The following is a 24,798-nucleotide window of genomic DNA, read 5'->3' on the forward strand; positions in this document are numbered from 1 at the left end:
GATGCGGTACAACCAAAATTCGATGTACTTGAATTTTTGCTGCCAACTTAGATGCACTTTATTCTTTAAAATGGGAATCACACACAAAACTGTACTAATGAACCGTCCAGACTATTCACATACAATATTGAAGGCTGCTATGCCAGACTATTGCCGATATCAATGCAGCAGTAAAAACATGAATTGTAATGTGGCCTATAGATTAAGCGTTATCAGATTGAAGTGTTGCGATATGAACGCAGAAACTGGTTTCTCTTGCTGATGTAAAAGACGGATCTCACCTGGAGTCCGATGTTTAAGTAAAGGAACCCCATAGTTCCTTTCTCTCCAAGTTCATCCTGCTTCTCAACACCTCCCATTTCAACAATACAAAGACTCTCTGGCTGGGCTGGGAGAGCCTGCATACTCAATGGCTGCAAGCAATCCTGAAAAAATAGATCATCCAAAAGTAATCAATTAGAGACCGTAATTTCACTTGCAACATGAAGGCAAACTAAATTGATGTGGACATAAATACCTACGTTCACTTTAGCCTCTGAAAATATCACAAGATTCAACACAATATTTGGAATATATGGAATATATTAATGGATATTGTCCAAAATCAGCAATCAATTGTCAGCACATCAGATGTGGACATGGCTGCTTATGCCATAAGCGAAGTTTTTGGGGGGGAGGGGGGCAGCATTTAAAATAATATTTTTAAGAGACTATACGGGATTTTTAAAGAGTTAATTTGAAATATTTTTCAACTCCTTTCATGTTCCACCAATGCCCTAATGAGTACACAGAGCCCTGACATTTTAACATAGACTGCCTCCAAAACTCCCTTTTTCTTACTCTGAATAGAGAGAGGTAGGGTTGACTACTCAGGTCAAACACAAGCAGCGGTGTTTCACCGAGCCTCCGCCTACCAAAAACATTTTTCTAACCCACTTAAGACTTGCTACTGACTGTTGATAAATTTCTGGTGCTGATTTCATAAGCTAAATGCTCACTGCTTTACGTTCGTCCCTGTGCGAGCTTAACACAAGCTGCAGGTGCGCGACTAAAAAGTGACAAACTCCATGTAGTCCGTTTCATAAAAATTCTTATGAAGATGATGTGGTGATTCATTATTTTTGAGCAAGGAATCCAGCAAATGTATTTTAAGAATGATACTGTGGGTGTATACTCCAAAAAATACAATGGGTGCTACGACCCATTTAATATTATTATATTATACTCTGTCAAAAGTAGATTCAACTTAATCTTTTAATGGGAAAAATACATTATCAATGTGATGTAGTAAGCACCCCCGCTTGACAGAATTCTTGCAAGTTTCAACAAGTGAAATTTAGGGTATTTTAATTCCTTTTAAGACCACTTAGAACAGAATTCAATGCCAGAAATATGGAAACTTCATGGCCAACTTTAAAAAAAAAAAAAAAAAAAAATCCAAATCCTCCCATAACATCCGAAACTTCTACAGGGACAAACCTAGGCACAGTGTAAATTAACATTGTGGTACTTGATTTCCAGATCTTTCTTTCCTTCGGGTGAACTGGAGGCGATTTATTCGAGACAGAATTTTGAGAAATTTTAATAACTGCTTATGGATGGAGGATTTCAACAAATTCCAAATTGACAAGGATTGAGGGATGTCTGGACTGCATCTTGAACTAGGGAGTCAAAAACAGTTTTACAGTAGATAGATAAATATTCGCGACAGCCCTAACCATGAATATTTTTCATATTCGGGTTTAGTCTTTTTTTTTCTCTCCACCCTCTTTCGTAACCACCCTTGATTGAAATTAATAGTAATGGAATTCTATCAAAATGTATATCAACATAGTTTTATAGGCTCTGAATCTGATGTCAATGTGCAGCGACGCACACACGGAAGCATCCAGCACTCTGAGGGACTGTTGTCATCTTTGTTTTTATGATGCCTTAATGCCTGTGTGAGTGGTCATCATGGCAGCTCAGACTCTAGTCTGAAAACCACGCACCACTGCATCGCTTTGGACACATTTCGGGTTTATACTAAATGACAAAGGAAAGACCCAAAACATCGAATAGGCAGTCTGCAAACTTTGTCGCAAGAAGGGGCCAGTGAAAGGAGAAAGCACAATGAACATCAAGCAGCATTTGGAGTCTAGGCAGCCGGTGCAATTCACTGAGCACGTCGGCAAAGGAAGAATGGCAAACTTAGTTACATACTTCACTCCTTTTAGTGTGTACCAGCCTTTATTGTTTTGAAAGCCTAAGAACTTGAAGTAGGCCTGTCGCAATAACAAATTTTAGTGTGCGATAATTTAGCTCATAAATTATTGCGATATTATTGCGCCCCCCCCCCGCAATTTTTTTAAAAACCAATTTCCAATAACACAGTGAGAATACGGTATATATTAATAGATCAAGTACACCCATTTAAATGCCATAAATATTTACTCTTAAATTCAAAAATACTTTTTAGGAAATCACAACTAAAAACGAGCAAAAATTAAATTGCCATCATATAAACATGCATTTTAGTGCATAATATTTATGTGCTTACTTCTTACTGATCTGAAGAAATTTTGTATAAAAGTGCTGAGAACAATCTTTACTGTTTGTAAAGTGAGGCGGGCACACTGTTGATTGCTACAGCTCTCTTAGCAGCTAGGTTTACTACATGAGCAAGACATCCCATTTGTGGTCCGAATCCATCTGTGTCACGTACTGAATTAACAATATTTGCAGCATTATCTATAGTCACTGGTATGGATTGATTTGGCCTTCTTAACTTCCATTCGGTGGTTTTTAATTCATCGATGTAGTATATGGACTACGTGTCCCATAATCACTCTGGGCTCACGTAGCCAATGGCATGGGACGTAGCATCTACTTTGCTCTTTCATGATATCTAGTGTGTGCGCATATAAAAAAGTTAGCAAAGGCCACAGAAGCCACGTCTGCTCATTACTGCACAACACCAGCATATGACAATCGACTTTCATAAACAGGATGAGTTTGAAGCACAGCGCTCTTAATTTGCCACTCAATGTTCATCATGTCAGCTGTCAGTTGTCAAAGCGAGGTTGTTCGTAGCAGCCAAGTCAGTAACAATGTTTTGGCGGACTTCGTTGTAAATATCAGGTGTTGTGCCAAAAAATAGATGCCCCGCGTGAAAGGCCACCCCTGGCGGGAGCGCCCACCCCACACGTCAACAACACCGGCACGCCTGAGATGGTCCGCAGTCAATCCGGAGCACTGACGCGGCCGGTATACGTTGAACAGTAGGATATAATGGGAACGATTGGATCCGGCGCTATTTTTTGCCGGACCTGGAACGAAAATGCATTTTGCATAGTTGGTAACAAGGAATCCGAACTTTTAACAGCACGTCTGCCGCACGCGCGCACGCACGTGCACGCGAGGCGATAAATCGCAGCAGAAAAATTACCGCCTTCATTTTTATTTATCGTGCGATAAATGGAATTATTGCATATTGCAACAGGCTTAACTTGAAGCAAAGAAAAGAGAAAAATTGTCTGCTGCTGTGAGCTGCATTCACTCAAAATGTGTTAAATCCTAAAACTAAAAGCAGAGACATTTACAATATCTGCTCTGCTGCTGTATTCATTATGCGTGTTGAAATGAGAGTATTTTTTCTAATCTCTTGCACCTCATTTTGCACTTAGTTCAATTTTGAACTTTATAACTGAAAAGTTGAGTCAGAGGCCTCAAGTCTAACCTGTTACCTCACCTGTGCATTGCTTCACAAAGATTTTAACCTAACAGGCTGAAATCCTGCACTGTTGCAGTTGTTTTAATAAAAGGAACAGGATGAGAAGTTTATGATTTTTGTTTTTATTATTTCTTGACTTGATTTCTTGATAATGGCTCTTTTTAAGGTGCACATTTGTAACATTAAGCTCATAATATCATAGTAGCATATATTGCCGAGGGGGGAAAAATTACAATATATTCACCAATAGCAATTATTTGTGATTTGTGTCTCTAGAAATTCCAAATCGTGACAGCCCTAACTGTATATAGTGCTGAAACGTGGCCGAGTATCAGGGAAACAGGTCTGTCACATTGTAACACAATCAGAGACAGCTGGCTCCAACTGTTACATACCTATTGCGTTTCAAATCACCATTATGTGTCAAATGTGAGTCAGTCATTGTGCATTCCCATCAGCATTAAATGTATTGTCCGGAAATTTAATGTCTACAATGATTTTTACTGTAAATATAAGACAATTTAAGACCTTAATTACATGGATTTCAATTCAATACTTATAAGGGCTTTATAAGGACCTGCATGAAGCACTTAAAAAAAGAAAGAAAAAAAAAAAAAAAAAAAAAAAAAGACTTGATATGTCTTGTGTTTTCAGCTGAGGTCTATCATGTGTTGCTGTTTACGTAGGTATTAAGAGGACCGGTTGATTCCAACTATCTTTTTGGAATTTCCCTAGTCATCCTACCTTTGATGTTGCGCCTTAAGGCAAATGTTGCAAAATGAGGCCGTAGCTGTATTTTTTGGTTGTCAGTTCTTAGATTAAAATACAACCAACCGTTAGATTACCGTACTCAAAGCAGGCACATAATTTTTGTGCAGTAACTAATGCTTATTAGGCTTTTTTCTCAAAAACACCCCACAAAAACAAATAAGCCCGAAGAAGCCCAATAAGATTTTCTTGAAAATCTTGAGCATCATTTCTGAATCCACAAGATTAAATACTCATATGTGAGCCATTAATTGCAAATGAGTGGTCAAAGTGAAACCACTAAAGTGTTAATTCATTTAAAATGTTGTAAAAGCATATAAAGTAATATTTATATAAACACACACATTATTAAACACTATTATTCTCACCGAAGGGTCCAGTGATATGATTCGAACAGTGTTGTCAACGAGTCCCACGGCAAGGAACCGAGAGCGCTGTTCACCAGGGGGAACATTGGCCAAACTCATACAGACCACATCTGCAGACATCTCCTTGCGCTCAGTATACTCATTTAGCTGGCCTGACTGGAAGAGATGAGGGGGCATTCAATACAAAGAACAAAGCAGTAGTGCATGATTATATTATTGCACGATTGTTTAAGGTGTGAACAGAAACAGAAGTACAGTGGACTCATTGAAAGTTACAAAAATCGTTTGATTTCATTGACCAATTTTTTTTTTTTTAATAATTCTGCTGAAACGCAATATAAAAGCAACATACAGTGGTACCTCGACTTCCAATCGCTTTGACACACGATCTTTTCGACATACGACGTAAAATTTGACTCGCCATGTTTCTACATCCGACAACATACTCTGACGATTTATGACAGCGCCCCAGTTTGTTTTGCTGGAACACACGGCGGATTTTCTTGTGAGAGAAATCAACACTGGTTCCAAGATGATTAGTGCAGGTGGGGAAAAAAGGAAAATCTGACACTTACCATTGAAATGAAGATGGAAATAAAAAATATGAGCATGGTGTGTGCATCCGTGAACTGGCTCAACAATACTGCTGTAGAACGTCGATCTCGAAGGTCCTCCTCCGACCTCCGTTCGCCAGGTGACTTTTATTGTGGGAACATTGCCAAAGAAATCACCAGGTTCGTCAGGTTTCTAATCATTTATTCCATTAACTTGTGCAACACAACATGCCTACTGTCAGCTGCAGTTGATTCCATCAACAAAACATCAAAAGAGAAAGTAATATAGACCCCAATCACGTGACGTCACAACTCCGCCCCCCTGACTGGTGCCGCCATATTGTCCGTCAGCTCATCGTGTTTACATATTACCGCTACGTACATTCCTCCTATTACTGCGTGTTTTTCTGCTTGTCTAAGGAATCACCGCCGTGTAAAGGAACCCAAAAACCTTCCTGACAAGCATTAACATTAATTAATCAAAATGGTGAAGGCATGTGTGGCAGTTGGTTGCAGTAACAGAGAAGATAAACAGTCATTTTAGTAGTTGCTGTGTGCCCATTGTTAAAAGGGCAAATCTCGAAAGCAGCACGGTTTGTTTTATCTCGGTCCATGACGCGTTTGTGTCGACAGCAGTTACAGCGGCGAAAACATCAATATGATGCCAACACGATCGCAGATATCATCAGACGGAGTCTACGAAGCTCGTCGCCACGGTCGCGCAGCAAGAAGGTGAGCGCAACAACAGGTTTTGTGCCAAAAGATAGCCGCCCTTCGTGAAATGTCCCCCCTGACGGGAGCGCCCACACGGAAACGACTTTCTTGTACCGTGAATATGTATTATTTTACTCTGCTTGAACTAATAAATGTCATACCTGTGTGATTGTCATTGGGATATGGTCGTGAAAACCTGTAGACTAATACATTTATGTTCAAAGATGGTTATGTGGCCCAGTCCACGATTTGTTACGAAAATACAGTACTAATATTTTGAGTAATTTAATTATTTAAAACTGATCGTACAGTCGTAAATCCATTACTGTAATGCGTCCATGAAAACATTTGATGTTTTCACGTCAATAAAGCGTTATAAATAAGTGCTCCCGTCAGGCGGGACATTTCACGCGGGGCAGCTATTTTTCGGCACACGCCGGCCCGTTGTCGATCAAGTTTCATTTTACAATCGTGACAACGGTGACGCTCAGCTGACCAAATGTTGGTTTATATTCGGGCCGGTGCCGATTTTGGGTACCTGACTCCTCATCGTGACATAAACTGGAGTATGACTGGAAATTTTGTGGTCTCAGGACGAGCTCTGACGCACGGGACGGGACCGGACGGGAGGAAACATAGGTTTGGGCATCAAATATGGATCTGGCGACTGGATCGACCGAAGCTTTTCCAAATAACGGCTTTTATGCAACTCATCCAATGAGTTTACAGCGTCTGAAAGCACCGGGGCTTCCAAAATTTGCAAGTGAATCCACCTTTAGAAACTACGATCAATGACAATACGGACACACAATGACGGACAATATGGCGGCACAATACAGCGATCACGTGAATGTGTAACGTTGGTGATTGAGGTCTATAGAACTGCACACTCTTATCTCACCATCACGCAGTGCGTTCAGGTACAGCAAAAAACGTCCGCCACATTAGAACCAGATTCGTTAAATTATTACAGGAATTATTCATTCATTTTCCATGCCGCTTTTCATCACGAGGGTCACGGAGGTGTTGGAGCCTATTATTATGATAATATTATTCCGATTTTTATTTATAATTTATTTGTTTTGCTATGTGTAAGTGCCATTTGTAATAGTACCAGCAGTATTTATTAAGGATTTATTGGAGGTTTTCGGGCTGTGGAACACATTAATGGAATTATAATAAATAATCATAATATAATCGTGCTCGACATATGACCATTTCGACTTACAAAGTCCAGGAACGAATTAACTTTGTATGTAGAGGTACCACTGTATTTGATTTCGTTAAGAAAAAAAGTCGTAAAACTGTGACAAGCAACACTGCCGACTTTGGCAGGCAAGAGCTATGGTGCCTAGTATAGTTGCTAATTTGCACCAAAAGATGGCAAATGTCTGCAATCCTTTGATACCAAGTGGTGACTGCCGTAGACACAATATTTGGGGCTCTGGCCTGTTGAGGTCCGCAATGATGCTAGTTGCAATTTTTGCGAGCTTGGGAGTTAAAGGGTTACTTTTCTTTTTAAAATGTTTATAAGCACATGCTCCCATAAAGTGAATTACTGACTTTTTAAACAACAAGACACAGAGGGCAAGGTTTTATGGGGTTTTTTTCCTAATCAGTGTCTCCTCAACAGATTACCCTTAGGGATATTTTTTGCCCTCTGTTGCACATCCTTTCAGCAGATGGCTGTTAATACTAGTCCTTCAAAAAAAATTAGCATATTGTGATAATTATTTTTTGTAATGTACTAGTGATAAACATTAGACTTTCATATATTTTAGATTCATTACACACAACTGAAGTAGTTCAAGCCTTTTATTGTTTAATATTGATGATTTTGGCAAAAAAGAAAAAAAAAAAAAAAAGAAAAAAAAAAAAAAAAAATCAAGAAAAACCAAAAATCCCTATCTCAAAAAAATCATTTCATCCGACCAGTACAAAAAAAGTGTTTTTTGATACAAAAAAGTCAACCTTCAATTAATTATATCAGCTATGCACTCAATTCTTGGTCGGGAATCTTTTTGCAGAAATGACTGCTTCAACGCGGCATGGCGTGGAGGCAATCAGCCTGTGGCACGGCTAAGGTGATAGCAGCCTTAAGCTCATCCACAGTGTTGGGTCTGGTGTCTCTCAACTTCCTCTTCACAATATCCCAGATTCTCTATGGGGTTCAGGTCAGGAGAGTTAGCAGTCCAAATGAGCACAGTAATGCCATGGTCAGTAAACCATTTACCAGTGGTTTTGGCACTGTGAGCAGGTGCCAGGTCGTGCTGAAAAATGAAATCTTCATCTCCATAAAGCTTTTCAGCAGATGGAAGCATGAAGTGCTCCAAAATCTCCTGATAACTAGCTGCAATGACCCTGCCCTTGATAAAACACAGTAGACCAACACCAGCAGCTGACATGGCACCCCAGACCATCACTGACTGTGGGTACTTGACACTGGACTTCAGGCATTTAGGCATTTCCTTCTCCCCAGTCTTCCTCCAAACTCTGGCACCTTGATTTCTGAATGACATGCAAAATTTGAGCAACAGTTCAGTGCTGCTTCTCTGTAGCCCAGGTCAGGCACTTCTGCTGCTGTTTCAGGTTAAAAAGTGGCTTGACCTGGGGAATGCGGCACCTGTAGGCCATTTCCACGCCTGTGCATGGTGGCTCTGGATGTTTCTACTCCAGATTCAGTCCACTGTTTCTGCAGGTCCCCCAAGGTCTGGAATAGGCCTTTCTCCACAATCTTTCTCAGGGTGCGTCACCTCTCCTGGTTGTGCAGAGTTTCCTGCCACACTTTTTCCTTCCCACAGACTTCCCGCTAAGGTGCCTTGATACAGCACTCTGGGAACAGCCTATTTACTCAGAAATTTCTTTCTGCGTCTAAGCCTCTTGCTTGAGGGTGTCAATGATGGCCTTCTGGAAAGCAGTCAGGTCGGCAGTCTTGCCCCTGATTGCGGTTCTGAGTAATGAACCAGGCTGGGAGTTTTTAAAAACCTCAGGAATCTTTCGCAGGGGTTTTGAGTTAATTCGTTAATTCAGATGATTAGGTTAGTAGCTTCTTTAGAGTACCTTTTCATGATATGCAAATTTTTATAGATAGGGATTTTTGCTATTTCTTGACTTTTTTGCCAAAATCATAAATTTTAAAACAATACAAAGCTTGAACTACTTCAGTTGTGTGTAATGAAGCTAGAATATATGAAAGTCTAATGTTTATCAGTACATTACAGAAAATAATGAACTGTATCACAATATGCTATTTTTTTGAGAAGGACTAGTATAGTACATGTAAAAAACATAGAAAAAGGAAAAAAAATGCACATTTGTTAATGAGTCAGTGACAATGTTATATTCTGTTCTTGAAAACCTACGAAATACAAAAATCTACAAATCAACGGCTATAAATATTTGCTCCTACCGGGTCCATCTCGAAGTACACCAGCTCACCACCTGTAAGGGCAATAACCACTTGCCGCTGGTTCACAGCACAACGCACAATCGTCTTTTTGCCAGGAGTCTTCCACTCATTCACACGCTTGTCTGCTCTAATATGCCGGATACCGTCTGGGTACACCTAATACAGAAAGAAGAATAGCAGAAACACACAAACTAGATCTAGCTTAGTTCACCTCACTTTGGTAGTTCATGGACCATTTTAAAGGAAAATGTTACAAACCTGAACAAGGGCATCGTCACCTAGCAGTGAGCACGACAGGGTGGGAGTTGTTCCCAGAAATCCAGAATCCGTCACCTCCTCTACAGTCTCACCAATGGACAGGACGAGCGTAGCATTGACGAAAGACACGATGATGTAGGCATCAAATTCATCTAAAAATCAGGCGAACCACAGAGAATGTTGTTCGGAAAAAAATAATACATTTTTTGGTGTCATTAAAAAAAAGGCCAAATCTGAAGAAAAAAGGGTAAGTGAGAAAAGGAGACAAAACCAGATTAGAAAAAAAGTTCATCTTCAGACATTCTTGGAAAGCCACATTCTCAAGTTCACCGTAAGTCCATAATGTTATAAGCCAAAATGTCAATGTTTATAGACAGTAGCTGATGTTCTCTGCCGAAGTCAGAATTCTATATTTTTTATTGTAGGTAAGCTGCGATTGGCTCAGAGTTAGCCTGCAAAGTATCAGGACAATGGTGGTGCTATATAACAACATCCATCACAACACAAAGTAACAGAACACAGGTATCAAAAGTACGGCTCGCTGGACGGAACTGGCCAACCAGGTGGTCCAGTCAGGCCTGAGGAAGTTGTTTTGCATGTCAAACACGCTATAATTGATACAGTCAGAATCTTGTTTTGAAACCTAGCTTTTAGTTTGACACAAGTGCCACGAAACCAGAAATGTTAGGATTTGAGTGAGCGAGCCGTTGATGCGTGTACTTTGCTGGAGAGAGAAATGGATCTCTTTCATGTGCAGTGAGAAACATTGTTCTCCTGCACAAGCACGTCTATAATACAGAGTGCAGGCTCAATGTGGTCACGTAAACACTATTAATAATATCCCATAGAATTTATATGACACATTTCAAAACACTCAGAAAGCCTTACTAAAAATGCCCCTATCACATATTTTTGCAGCCGTGTCCACGTCACCTGATTTTGAGAATCTGCCTATACAGCGATACTGAAAAAAAAGTATTTCTTTTATTCGAACAAAAGTTCCCAAAAACTTATTGTGTGTGCTACAAAAAAAAAAAGGTTAGTAGGAGGGTCTTAGTATGTAATGGAAATAGCTTTGAAAATCGAGTAAACCATAAAAAAATTACTTTTCTCAGAAAGTGAATAAACTGACTGGAAGAGGGATTTCAATAAGTTGATGATTGAATTAATAATTGTCAGCTGAATTTGAAAAGTGGGAGTGACTTCAGGCATGTGTCTGTTAAAGACAAGGTTTCTTGCAGGTAGTTTACTATAAGCGGTTGTAAATAACTGCAGTAGGTAGATGTGATTTGTTTGTTTCTGTGCGGCGGCAGTCCACTTCGCTGACATAGCACACTTTTTTTTTTTTTCACAGGACTGGAAAAATAAAGGCCTATTTCATTCTGCTCAGTCGATGAAAAAAAAACAACAAAACAAAGCCATCTTTGTTCTTAACAGTTCCCTAAAAGCCTCAATTTGTGAGCCCACCCATTCACGTCACTAGAGTGAAAATCCTGTTAACAATAGGAATGTAGTTTATGAGTTGTTGGGGATGAAAGAATTTGTTTACCTTCGATATGTCTGCGTACTGTCCAGACGGCATTGGGGTTACCGGGCAGCTCAGATACAGCCATTTCAGAAACCTGAAGAAGTGAAATAACAATTAGAGGAGTTAAGGCTTTCTTGTTATGTATCATAATCATACAAGAAGAAGAATATCAATTGATTTCATAGTTACAATAAAAGTCAGGAATCCTGTCAAGCAATTAAAACCCAAATTTCTTGTTTTATTGTTGTGGAAGTTTGCTAGACAAAAAAAATTACGCGAGTAGCGTGCTATAAAAGAAACATGTTGGCTATGATAAAGGCATGAGGACAGTGCCTTGACCCGCCACCCCTCTGTCCGAGTTAATCGCAATCACCCGGACCATCTGATAATATTTGGAGGAGCCTGGATGTGGAGAAGTACGTAGTTAGTCAACCCTCATTAAATCGCGTCTAAATCTCATAATGAATGGCACAACTTCAAGACATAATTCAGAAAAACAACAAATAGCACACCCACACTGATCAGAAATACAAGTTCAATCAATCAGACGGCATTCTACTTTGATGGAAAGCTTTTCTTTTTATAGTCCAAGAGTAAAATAAAAATGTGTTATTCATTATATTCAGGGGTGCACATAAGTGGTCCGCATGCGCGCATGCGTACTGGACGTATACAAACGCGCTGGCCCTCAACGGCTTCCATACGCTTTTGCGTACCGATGGCTGACCACTGTATTTGCGGCGGACATGAGATAATCACTTCTCAAAATGTCGGAGGCAGGCCCCACTGAGTAATTATTTCTGTGTTCCCCCACCCCCGTCAAAGGACAGACAGACGACAGAGATGTCACCGGAGCTACCGAAAAAAGGACTTTTGCTGAAAAGTGGCTGCAGGAGGTACCATAGCTAGAAGCAAATGATGCTCGCACGGATATGTGGTACAAAATTTGCCGTGAGAATCGCTGATAACGGCAGCGCATTTTATGTTGGGTCCAAGAATTTCAGCCATCCAAACTTTGAAATGCACGAAAAAAACAGAGCATGTGACAATTAAGCAAACTATCGATGTCAGGCAGCACCCCACTCGCCCTACGGACAAGTGGCGGAATAAAGTTAATGAAGAGCAGCGCCATGCACTGACAAACGTGTTTTTGCTCGCATTTCACAAAGCTAAACATGCACGTTCAATGAGCTCTTATGAGGAGGAGGACATCCCACTTTTACAAAGGCTTGGAGTTAATGTGGGAGCCGCATAATGCCCTTTATTTTGAATTAGTACTGCTTTTATGTTTATTTCTTTACATGTCACTTCAAAGTAATGGCAAATTTGTTGTGCCAGTTGATGTTAATCAGGCATTAATTGTTAATATAATTAATAAAAGGTATTTGGCTCTAACTAAAGCTTGTCATAATTTTATCGCATCAGGCGGGTCGGCTCTCAAGCTCAATGAGGACCAAGTCACATCTCCAGGTCCTCCTCTGAGAACCTGGGCAAAAAAAATATGTGCACCCCCGATTATATTAATCATAATTTTAGACCAGGGGTTCCCATGCTTTTTTTTGCCCCACACAGCAGCAACAATAGGAACATTTCAGAAAATAAATGCTGCTGGAAAAATACTGCTTGGATCCCAGTTGAAGTTGTAATCTTTTTTAGATGATATGTAGTGCTGGTGGGACAAACTGTAACATGTGTTTACCTCCAGTCCATGTCTAAGAACCCTTAAAGTGGATTTGGGTCCTCGTCCACAAGCCACATAAAGCTGCGGTGTGTCTTCATTGGCCAAATCGGCAATCTAGCAGAAAAAGAACTTCAGTTAAAGAATTGAATCAATTTTGTGAGGGTAATGGTTATGAAATGAATGGAAATCCAAAGTAAATGATAAGATACAATTAAGTGAAAATTATCATAGAGTACTGTATTGTGAACTCACTGGCTTCCATTGACAGTGATAGACATTCAATCTATTTGAAACTGGAGTGTTGGCAGCGGAGACTATCATAGCAAAGGGTTGTATTGAGTTTATTTTGTCTATACTTATAGATTCGATGATTTTTTTCTTTTATCACAACAATTATTTTAGGTTGTTTTAATTACCTGACCTGACGTTTCAGTGAATGGTAAATGAAGAGTACTTATATAGCATTTATTTTAGGGCTGTCAAAATTATCGCGTTAACGGGCGGTAATTAATTTTCAAAATTAATCACGTTAAAATATTTCACGCAATTAAAGCACATGTCCCGCTCAGACAGTATTCTGCCTTTTGGTAAGTTTTACAGCAAGGCTTTTTGTGCTGTCTAACAGCGAACTCTTGTGGTCGCTTTGCGACATGGTTTATTGTTTTCTTGCCTGTTCAATATGGCTGCAGGACGTCTCGGGCTGACGCCTACGTTGTAATGTTGTGCTTATAGACCCTACCCACGTGACGTCACAACTCCTTCCTCCTGACTGGTGCCGCCCAATTGTCCGTCAACACATCATGTTTCCCTGTTACGGCTACGTACATTCCTCCTATTTACGACGTGTTTTTCTGCTCGTTAACATTAATAATCAAAATGGTGAAGGCGTGTGTGGCGGTCGGTTGCAATAACAGAGAAGATAGACGGAGAAGACGGAGAGACTTGAAGTTCTACCGGATTCCGAGAGACCCGGAGAGAAGAGAGCGAGATGGGCTGCTGCAATTCGACGAGAAAACTGGGCTCCAAATAATTACCACAGATTATGTAGTAGTCATTTTATATCTGGTAAGATGCATTTAATATATATTTAGAGGGTTTTGGGCTGACAACCACAATTAAGATCATTGCTAGGCTAATCGCCGACAACATACACGTATGTATGTAGTGAGAGTGCTATCGCTAAACCATACAAACATTAAAAGCCCTAACTCCATTGACAAACGACATGAAATACATTAGACTTGACAGTGGATGTTAGCAATAACAAAAGATTTTGAATTGAAAATTTCGTAACTCACCTTTCCAAGCACAAGATAGATTCCTGCCGAATTTTCGTGGACGAGGACCTGTTTCACCCAACCAGCAACGAAGTATTTATAAGCCTCCAAGCTCTTAAAGTTTTTCAAACTTTCGTGAGAATAGGCTGATTTTGCGTGGACAAGATAGTTGTACAGTTCAGGGTAGCTAGCAGATGTCAGGCAAATACGGCGGAGACAGCGGGTCGAAAAACATCGATTTAGGCATCAAATATGGATCTGGCGAATGGATAAACTGAAGCTTTTCCACATAACGCCTTTTATGCAACGCATCAAGTGAGTTTACGGCATCCGTAAGCACCGGGTCTTCCATGAAATGCATTATAAATTGCTTGATCAATTGAGACCATTGATAATACAGACACAAAATGACGGACAAGTGGGCGGAACCATACAGCGAGCACGTGATTTTGTGACGTCGGTGGGTAGGGTCTATATGATCCTAGGACAAGATTTGTCCGCAAGTATGGTTGTTGTAAAGAATGTGCATATTATGTTAGTAAGCGAAATGTAATATTTTTTGTATGAGACGCTTTTTGTTTATGTTTAGTGAACCTGTATAGCGTGCTAAGCTAACGTTGTTGCTAATGCAATGCTTGTGTACTTTGTTTTGTAGTTTTACGACGGTCTAAAGAGGACAATGGTTTGAGGCCATTTTATTAATAAATCAGATGAAAAAGGAAGAAGTTTGATTATTAAGGCGTCGTTCACTAGTTGTCTAGCTTTGGAAAAAGTAGACGCTTCGGAGTGAGGACAGCATAGACAGATTTAAATGACAGTAGAGTGAAATGCCTACTACAGTCCTTATGTACCGTATGTTGAATGTATATATCCATTTTGTGTCTTATCTTTCCATTCCAACAATTTATTTTACAATATGGCATATTTTATAGATGGTTTGAATTGCGATTAATTACGATTAATTAATTTTTAAGCTGTAATTAACTCGATTAAAAATTTTAATCGTTTGACAGCCCTAATTTATTTACATTGTTACAATGCCCAATGCTCTTTACATAAACACACATTTACCCTTTCACGCACACATACACACACACACACACACACACACACACACACACACACCAATTAAAACAACCTAAAACAATTGTCTGTGATAAAAGAAAAAATTCAACTAATCATAGTTAATCGTACGGAAATTTCTTCAGGTTGCGATTCAATTTGATTTTGATTCAACAAGTTGTGATTACATTCAATATTGATGAAACGTTTTGATGTCAACTCAGCATTAAAAAGGACAACCAGAAAATTTGTTGACCAATCTAAACACGTTTTTGTCTTGACATGCAAATGTCAAGTCTTTTTTCATCAGCAATTCCGAACCTTTTTTTTTTCTCCCCCCCCCGCCGTATTAAGACAGATGGGAAAACTATTCCACAAAGAGCAGGTTTTTGTTCCAACACATCAAGATGACACCTTTTCACCAATCTGGTGTCAATTAGTACGTTGCAGTTAGGGGTGTCTTTTTTCCGGAGAAACATCATTGGTTAAACCAGTGATCCCCAAACACTGGGCCGGGGACCGGTACCGGTCCGTGGCGTATTTGCTGCAGAAAATAATTAATAATTTCTTAACGACCGCAATCTGACCTGTACGTCTTGACACATCAAAACTAAGGGTGCAACGGTACATGTATTTGTATTGGCTGTTTCGGTTCGTGGTGTTTGGTTCGGAACGAAGGCGTACCGAACGAGCTTCTGATGTAACGTAACCCTTACTTTTCGAGGCTGTGAGTCGATCGGGTTAGTTTCATTGTGTAGATTATATTTACTCCGTCTTCTCTACTATAATGAGGACCAACACGGTAGGACAGTATAACCCAGAAATGTCAATGGCACGACAACGTGGCCGCCGGGAGAATGCAGTGAAACGCGGGCGTTAAAGTCAATCAGCCAATGCACACCAGTCGCAGTGCGGCCGCATTTTAGACACGTCCCAGAAGCGACTCAACGCGACGCACGCAAAAAGAATGGCAGAGTTTATCATTTGACGCGAGACGCGACCCTCGTGCGTCAATACTACTACCGGTAGCTAGGATCGGGCAGACCGGAAGTCACTCGTGTAAAAATACGTTGGATCCGGTCGATTTTCAAACTAATATGCAATCGTAACCCACTTTTTGAGTCCATCAGATCTCTTGAGTGGTAGATCGGGGCACAGTTGACTTGTCTTTGTTGATTTACGGCTGTCTTCTCTGCTATAATAATCACCAACACGGCCCCGTGTTCAATAAAAAACCCTCCTACCACAACAAAACAAGTAGGAACTAATATTCACATGGAACTAAAGTTATACAGCATAAAATATACAATATAAATGAATACTACATCACATTTGTAAAATATAAACACATAATAAAATAAATAATAGCCCATCAAAATAAAATCGAAATGAGCTAAAACACCTGTAATTAAATAATAATAATAATAAACAGATCCTGCTTACACAATTAAATTTATTTCTGTGTGGGGCGCTTTAACTTGAGAAAATCCAACAATAAAGCTTTTGAAAACCGTTCATAAGAAAAAAAAATGATTCATTGAGGCATTTCATTTGTAAAATACATGTTAAAATCTTTGTCATTGGGATTGCTTTTCTCTTTAGCACAGGACTACTTTTTTCTTCTTTCTTTCAGAAATAAAGCTGACCAATACGCGGGGTCTGAAAGGCAAATTGTTGTTGGAATATTTTTAAATACCCGCTACTTTTTGAGCAGAATTCTAGCTTTGTATAGGCTAATGTTCCTATTGTTGAAAGCACAAAGGTGTGTTATAAACAACTAGCACATTTATATTTTGCATTTTGTTTTCTTACTGTACCGAAAATGAACCGAACCGTGACCTCAAAACCGAGGTACATACCAAACCGAGATTTTTGTGTACCGTTACACCCCTAATCAAAACTAATCCGAGTAGAGATGTGTGTACGTCGCCCTCTAGTGGTTGGCCGCCCTTACTGGGATATTTGCTGCCCAGCGTCAGTCAATATAAACAGTAACGTTAGCTGCTGTTAGCTGTGTGCGGTGATGTCTTTGGACAGCTTTTTCATGGTGAAAAGGCCACCTCCTGAGCCAGAAAAGGGCCCTAAAAGTAAGTCCTTTCTGCGTAGTATGTGGCTAAAAGCAGCTAACGAGGCAACAAAATCGAATGTACTGAGACCATCATACCTCGTGGCGAATCGTGTTGCTAAAGCCAAGAAACCTTTCACGATTGGAGATAACTCATTATTGGCGACTAAGGATATTTATCGTCAAGTTTTAGAAGAGGCCGTTGTTAAAAAAAAAAAAAAAAAAAAGGCTGATTCAGCGTAATGTGAGTTATATTTTCCCTGCGCTTAATGTTTGTTTTCAGCCCCGTTGGGATATTTTATATTTACTGTGATTTTCTGCCACACATTGCCAGTCTGTCGAAAAAAAGGCCCATGTCACACCGGTCCGTGGTGCAAAAAAGGTTGGGGATCACTGGGTTAAACTGCAAACTGTGCTGGGTCGGTTGGAACAAAGACATTTAATATACAACTGATTCTTGAGTTGAAATTTTTAGTTAATTGACTGAGGCCGGTATATTGTAAAACTAATTTTTCTGAAAAATATTGAAATTTGAAATGAACACGTACTTGACAGGACATAATTGGTGACAAGTTTTCTTGTTCATCAACAAGCACCAGATTCTTGAGTGGGCGTGGCTGGAAGAAGAAGGTGTCACCTTCTTCCAGAGGCATTGCAGAGGAGAACTCAGGCTCCTCGTCGTCATCCCCCAAGTGGGCAATCTGGTAAAGGTAACTATAAGAAGGTAAAGTAAACATCAGTCATCAAAGTGGGCAAGGAAAAACTAAATTTACACAATATTGCGATTAGCTGCATAGAGGCCTAATATTAAGCTAGTGTACCTAGTGAATGTGTATTGTACTAAAAATAAAACTCTGACAAATGAACTACAAATGAGCTGAAGACACTTACTGATTTCCAAACTCTGAGGCCACAAACAGGAAGCCAGTCTTCAAAACACACATAGCTGTTGCCACAGGGATAGTGTCAAAATACTTGAGCCTGATTTCTGTGACCTGAAAATTGAACACGGATCTATTAAAATGTATTTTGCCTTTCTCTAATTTTAACCACATACATTTAAAAAAAAATTTTGGGAGGAGTTAGGGTTGAAAAAAATTAATTTGTTCCAGTGCCATCTTGTCACCGTTTAAGCTAAACAACAGAAGGGAAAAGATAATCGCCATTTAAGTAAGCCCTGCTCTTTGCCCACCATTTCTTCATCCGTTTCCAAGGTAACCTTAAAGATGTCTCCTTGCTCGGTCTGGGCTAAGAAGAAAAACATCGACTTGGTCTTGTGGGTTGCCGAGCAAACAAATATCATACCCCGCTCTGGGTCATCCAGATCATTCTAGCAGAAAGAAAAGACAAGTATTACTCATATGAATAAATCACTGTGAGTTTGATGTACCTTTCACAACTCTGGCAATTGGTTTGACTTATCATTTGTAGACATTTTCTCACAAATTGTTAGAAATGTCTTTTGTACGTCACAGAGATGGCACCTGCTATGTTCTAATCAATTCCAATTAGAGGTTTCTATAAATTGTCATAGTAGGTAATAGAGGTGTGCAAAATTTCCGATTCTTAGATTATTCGCGATTCAGCCGTGGAAGATTCGAGAACAATTCACAAACATCCAAATTCCGATTATTGAAATATGCCAAGTAAAGCGGAAGTACAGCACACTCAGCACGCCGCGCGGTCTTGGGGACAATGAGGGACGGACCGAGAGTAGCTAAACATCATGCTTCTCATTACCCGGCTCCTCGGGTAATGCTAATGCTCAACTCACGGCTCTAGCTCAACTCATGCCACGAGATAAAAAAAAAAAAACACAACAACATACCTGACTGCTGCCGAAAAGCTGCTACAAAGTACATCCACATAATGTTACGGTAGATATCATTTATATAGGACTAGATGCAATATAGATTTGGTAGCGTTAGCAGCACATCTACAAAAAGCTAGATGCGGGCGTAGTAAACGGCCGCCATCTTAAAGCAGTGTACTTCCCTGCAAGGCTGTTGTAGCGAACCTTCCAAGCAAACCTAATTAACTTTTTATCTAAATTACTCCTAAATCGGTAAAATATTGACTTGAATCTATCTTTAAAATAGTTTCAAAACTTTCACATGTCGAAAGTAGACAAAAGGGAAATTAAGGAATAATGGGAGCAATTTTAACAACTTTAACGGTTTATTCACAACATTAAATTAATTGAATGTAGTTTAAAGCTGCTGATATAGAATGGGGACTGGAGTTTTTTTATTTACTGTTATTTTTGCATATTTTTTTACTGCTATATGTTAACTTGATACTGAAATAGTAGTTTGGTTTAGCCTGAGAGTATTTTTGAACAATTTTGGAACTAATGTACAAAACATAAAAAAAAAAAAAAAAAAAAAAAAAAAAAAAAAAAAAAAAGAGGAGAGGGGTGCATCAATAATCGTTTTATAATCGAATCGGAGCCTCTGAATCGTAATCGAATCGTTAGGTGCCCAAAGATTCCCAGCTCTAGTAGGTAAGCATTAATAATTATTCGCAGGAGTCACGTTCCGCCGCAGGAAATCTGCTGCATATGGGCGCAAAATTCAATTCCATGTAATGGTGGCAAGTTCCAGGTTTAACATTCACTTTGTCATTTGAGATACAGTGAACACAAATGAGCTTTCTCTTATTGCAGTGCATCATGGCACAGGATACACAGTTCCAAACAAAGAAAACCCAGTGGTAAGAAACTGAACGAGGGAAGGGAAAACCAGTGGTAAGAAACTGAACGAGGGAAGGGAAAACACAGGTAACCCTTTGTCAGTCTTTAACCCAGTTATGGCGGACATAGTTTAGTCCCAGGGTGTCCAAACCATCCTCAAAGGCCAAATGTCCATGACAGACAGTTAAACCAATGAAGTTTCTTCTGAAAAAGTAGCATATGACTGCGATCAACTGATTTGACTGGTGAGACAACAGATTGGTGAAAAGGTGTCCTCCTCATCGGTTGGAATAAAAAATACCTGCATCCACTACAGCCTTTTGAGTAACAGTTTACACACCCCTGGTTTAGTACGTTGCGTTTTGGGTGATTTTTACCCTCCTAAAATCATTGCTAAAATGGTAATCCATTTAATTTCAAGTTACTGAGGGGTAAACTGCCTCCAATTTATTGGTTGTCTTCAATAATAACATCAAAGTTAAATGTATATTTTAGCCAATTTATATTTGTTAATACGATTGAATAGGCTGCAGATCAGATCATGACAAATTTATTCAGAAAAGCACAAATTTCTTCAGGATCAAATAGTTTTCATGTCACTTTAGACGAACGGATGGTATGACTTACCCTGCGACGAGGGATAGGACAGCGAATGTCAGGCTGGTCTCCAAAATTCTTATATGTGATGTAGTTTTCAGAGCAGATCAGAACTCCGCTCGGTCCATCTGAACCACCAGGAACTAGATGTGCAAGAGGAGACACACTGTGACCAAGATACAGTGGCACCTTGACTTACAAGCTTTTATCAGGCATGAAACTGGGTCAGCGGTTAAAAAAGTGATAAGGGTGTGGAAGAAACATGTTCCGGTATGGGCTGTCCCAAACGACTACTTTTCTCCCGATTAGTCAGCAGACTATTTTTTACAATTAGTCGACAATTTTTTATTTATTTTTTAATAATTTAGCAATTAAATTTTTGTTGACGCTTATTAATTCACAAAAACATTTTGGAACACTTAAATTCTTTAATAAAGTGCAAATAAACATGTATATAACAATCATTAATCACACATGAACACTGAGGTCAAATGCTGATGGTAGGCCTGAACGATATTGGAAAAAACTATCGTTGCGATTTTTGGGGAGTTTGCGATATTATATTGCAATATTATAACGAGAAAAGTTTCACCAAATAATTTGAATAGCTCCATTTGGGAAAGCTGCACTGTTGACTAAGAAAAACAGTTTTGTCGTGCTGCCTAGCAGGAGGGAGAGGTGCTGGTGCTATACAAGCACGAAGCAGAAAAACATGAATGTATGTTGTTTTTAAATTCCGATGCTCTGAAAAATGGTGCCATCAGCCCAAATTTTTATAACTCAGTTTAATCCCGGATCTGCACACTTGCTGCGTTCATGAAGTAAAACAAAAGCGCACATTGCGATGGCGATGTTCAAAAGATATATTGTGCAGGCTTAGGTGATAGCATTTACTAATGCGAAAGAATGGAATGCAAACAGATTCAGAACACTGACTTCGCCTTTCCAACATTATTCAAAACAATTCTTGAGGAAAAAAAATGTCTGGCATTATTATTTTAGTATACTACTATATATAATAGTATTATTATAATTAAAATATTAATTGCAATTATATTTTTTAAAAGTGTGTCATTTTAATGTTATTCTTAGTGTAAAATAGTATTTACTTATTATAGTATTAATTCTGAAATACGCGGGGTTAACTCCAGAAATCGTTATTTATATGACAAACGTGACTTGCTTTTATTTTGAAATGTTCACCAGAAGTACGTTCGCCAAACCGCTAACTTTACACTCTGCAAAAAGCACTTTTCGTCATTGCTTGTGGTGTCACTAATAGATTTTTTCATTTTCAAATGATGTTAACCAGTGATTTTTCATGTTTGAAGTGTCACCTTTTAACTGCAAGTTGCGTTTTGGAAAAGACTGCTAATGTTTTATAGCAGGCTAAAGTACGTTGTCTTTTTTCCCCATTAGTCTCAATGTAGCAATGCTAACGTTTACAGTGTTTAATATAGATGTGTTTCCTTATTTTGTATGTGTGAACTGTAATTCTACAGCGTGTTGTTAACCAATAAACATCTGGACACAACAACTGGAGTCTCATATGTAACCTAAACGCACGGACGCGTTGATAAAACGCAGCCGTGAAAATTACCGCCCTCATTTTTATTTACCTTGCGATAAATGGACTCATTGCGTATCGCGACAGGCTTAGCAACTCATATAAAACCTTTCGTTAGTTAGATGGACTTACGACCCCCCCCTAAAAATTTTCTCCTCGGATCTACACAATTCGCGTAGGTCACCCTTTTTTACTTCAAAATGGCGAATTTCGTCAAAAGGTGACTGATTTTCATGCCTGTTTTATAAACCATTAACTTTAAATGTTACTTGTGAACATTTGCCTACCGGTGATGAGAAAGTTTCCATGTTCTTCTAAAGCCTCGCTGTACTTTCGAACCACGTGGTTCAAGCCGAGATCCAGCTCATAGAACGTGAGCGTCTGCTGGGTGTTGGCTGCAGCTTCTCCAGTTGGGTCGTTGTCAGCTTCCTGTAAAGGCCAAGGAAAAACATAAAAGCTGCAAGAAACTCAGCATGTATTTTACGAGTGCAGAGTTGAGTAAGTGAATGTTTCAGAGTTCAGAGAGGAGACATGAGAAACTCATCAGTTAGTAGTTATTGTATACCCTTATCACAAGTGCTGTTTTCCCACAAATTCCATTAAGGTGACAGTACCTCATAGTCCATTTCCAGACAAGCGAACATGGGATTTTCAAAACCTACGTCCACACCCACTACATGGTAAACCAGTGTGTTGGCTTTGTGGGCTTCCAGTGGGGAAGAGATGGTCAGTCGCGCAGCTGCATCTCTGTTCAGAATATAAACCAACTTCTGTTTCTCTATGGCACCTAAGAGGGAAAAGCCAGCTTACTTTAACTTCTTCATTGTGTGGTTTGAGGCAGGGGGATAACTTTACTGAAAACTGACAAAACAGCTGCAGTGGTATGAATAAACAAGGGCACCCCTGATAATTTTCAAGATATTCCTTCATAAATGATGTTGTGTGGGTCGAAAATTTCAGTTAAATACATCATATAGCAGACAAATATTTGAGAAATGAAAAGTTTAATTGACTTACTAAGTGTTAACCTGGCACTCCCGACTGTTTGTTTTATATATTCTCTACTAATATATTTTACATAACAATCTGGGATGGATCCAATTGAGACCTTTTTCATGCAAGGAACCTTTAAAAAGTACATTCCTGCTGACTGAACGGTCACACTTCTAGTCACACTTGCAAAAACATTGTTTCCTGTCAAAAAAGTATTTCGTGAGGTTTTTTGCTCCTCTTTAAATGAGGAAATTAAGTGTATTTCAGACAAAACTTGGGAAACTGAACTATCTACAAGAACCGCTTCATCTTCTGCCATAATATTCAAGAAAATAAGAGATTCCTGGTCATGTCTGCAGCTCACGCCTCTTTCCCCTTATTGGCTTACCATCAGAAGGTGCCCAATCCACATTAGGCCACAGTATGACTTATTGGTTCACGGAAGAGCAAAGACAATTTCCCGTCAAAAAAGCTTATTCTTTGCTCTTCTTTTGATACTCTTCTTTTGAGTAAATTAAGTGCATTTCTAACAAAACTTTGGCAACCAGTTAGTTACTTCCTTGTCATGTCCGTAGCTCCCGCCTCGTCCTCCTGAATGGCTCAGTCATCAGATGGCCCCAGAGTGGTTAGACACTAGAGGTTGGCTAAACAGTACTGTATGATAAATAAATGAATCACACAGGACTATTTTATTTGCAAGGCTTTGAAAGTGTGCATTTTTTTAAAAAGAAGCCAGCTGCAATAAATGTTGGCATCCCAACAGCAAGATTTAAAGATTATCTAGCATGGACACCCCCACTTTTTATTAGGGGCTGCAGCTATCAAATAATTTAGTAATATCAAGTATTCCACTGAAAATTGTATCGATTAATCAAGTAATCGGATAAAACATTTTTTTTAGGTAAAGAGCTATGATAAATAAACATGAGAAAACGAAACATTTTCACCTAATATCAAACTATTTTTAGACTATTATCAATGTCTTTATTTTCGATGAAGATTGTTGAAAATAGCCAACAATTGCATCTCAGATGTGACTAGAAAAAAAAAACAAAAATTCACAGCTTTCAGTCAAAAAACTTCTAGATCTTATAAAAAAAAAAAAAAAAAATCTTATTTCTTACCTAAAATGTCATTATGCTTGATAACACACATCACTTAGAAATTTGGTGTTTTTCACACGTGTTGCAATTGAATTTCCATTTGTGTCAAGCTATTTTTAAGTTCTAATTAAGGTTTAAATTAGTCTAAATTGTATTTCCTGATAAGATTTTGAGTTTTTGCAGTGTTCAAAATAAAGGTATGATACCTGCTGTATTGGAGCACATTAGGCACCAGTGCTACTAGGTCTTTTATTCAGCAATGACTACTGAGCTAAAACTGACAGTTAGCTTTATTATGTTTTTGTTTTACACCCTCATCACTCTACAAAATATCGAAATGGTGATATATCGTGATACTTTGTATCACAAAAGGTTATCGATATGCTCCTGCCAAGAATCGAGAGATCGTTTTAAAAAGGTGTCAATGTCAAAAAAAAAATAAAAATAAAA

The 24,798-nt window shown here is 39.0% G+C and overlaps 1 protein-coding gene across 2 annotated transcripts in view; it reads right to left on the minus strand.

Moving 5' to 3' along the window:
• sf3b3 (splicing factor 3b, subunit 3) overlaps positions 1–24,798 on the minus strand; it is a 58,088-nt gene that overhangs the window by 26,633 nt on the left and 6,657 nt on the right. For both annotated transcript variants that reach the window (XM_057837459.1, XM_057837458.1), the window contains exons 5-16: positions 22,867–23,039; positions 22,540–22,681; positions 20,716–20,828; positions 18,589–18,726; positions 18,288–18,391; positions 17,945–18,110; positions 13,011–13,106; positions 11,333–11,405; positions 9,784–9,935; positions 9,526–9,681; positions 4,849–5,004; positions 282–425 (exon numbers count right to left, since the gene is read on the minus strand). In XM_057837459.1, coding sequence (XP_057693442.1) covers positions 282–425; positions 4,849–5,004; positions 9,526–9,681; positions 9,784–9,935; positions 11,333–11,405; positions 13,011–13,106; positions 17,945–18,110; positions 18,288–18,391; positions 18,589–18,726; positions 20,716–20,828; positions 22,540–22,681; positions 22,867–23,039 — 1,613 coding nt within the window. The remainder of the gene's footprint in view (positions 1–281; positions 426–4,848; positions 5,005–9,525; positions 9,682–9,783; positions 9,936–11,332; positions 11,406–13,010; positions 13,107–17,944; positions 18,111–18,287; positions 18,392–18,588; positions 18,727–20,715; positions 20,829–22,539; positions 22,682–22,866; positions 23,040–24,798) is intronic.

The sequence above is a fragment of the Corythoichthys intestinalis genome, chromosome 5 (genome assembly GCF_030265065.1).
Source record: "Corythoichthys intestinalis isolate RoL2023-P3 chromosome 5, ASM3026506v1, whole genome shotgun sequence".
Classification (NCBI taxonomy): Eukaryota; Metazoa; Chordata; class Actinopteri; order Syngnathiformes; family Syngnathidae; genus Corythoichthys; species Corythoichthys intestinalis.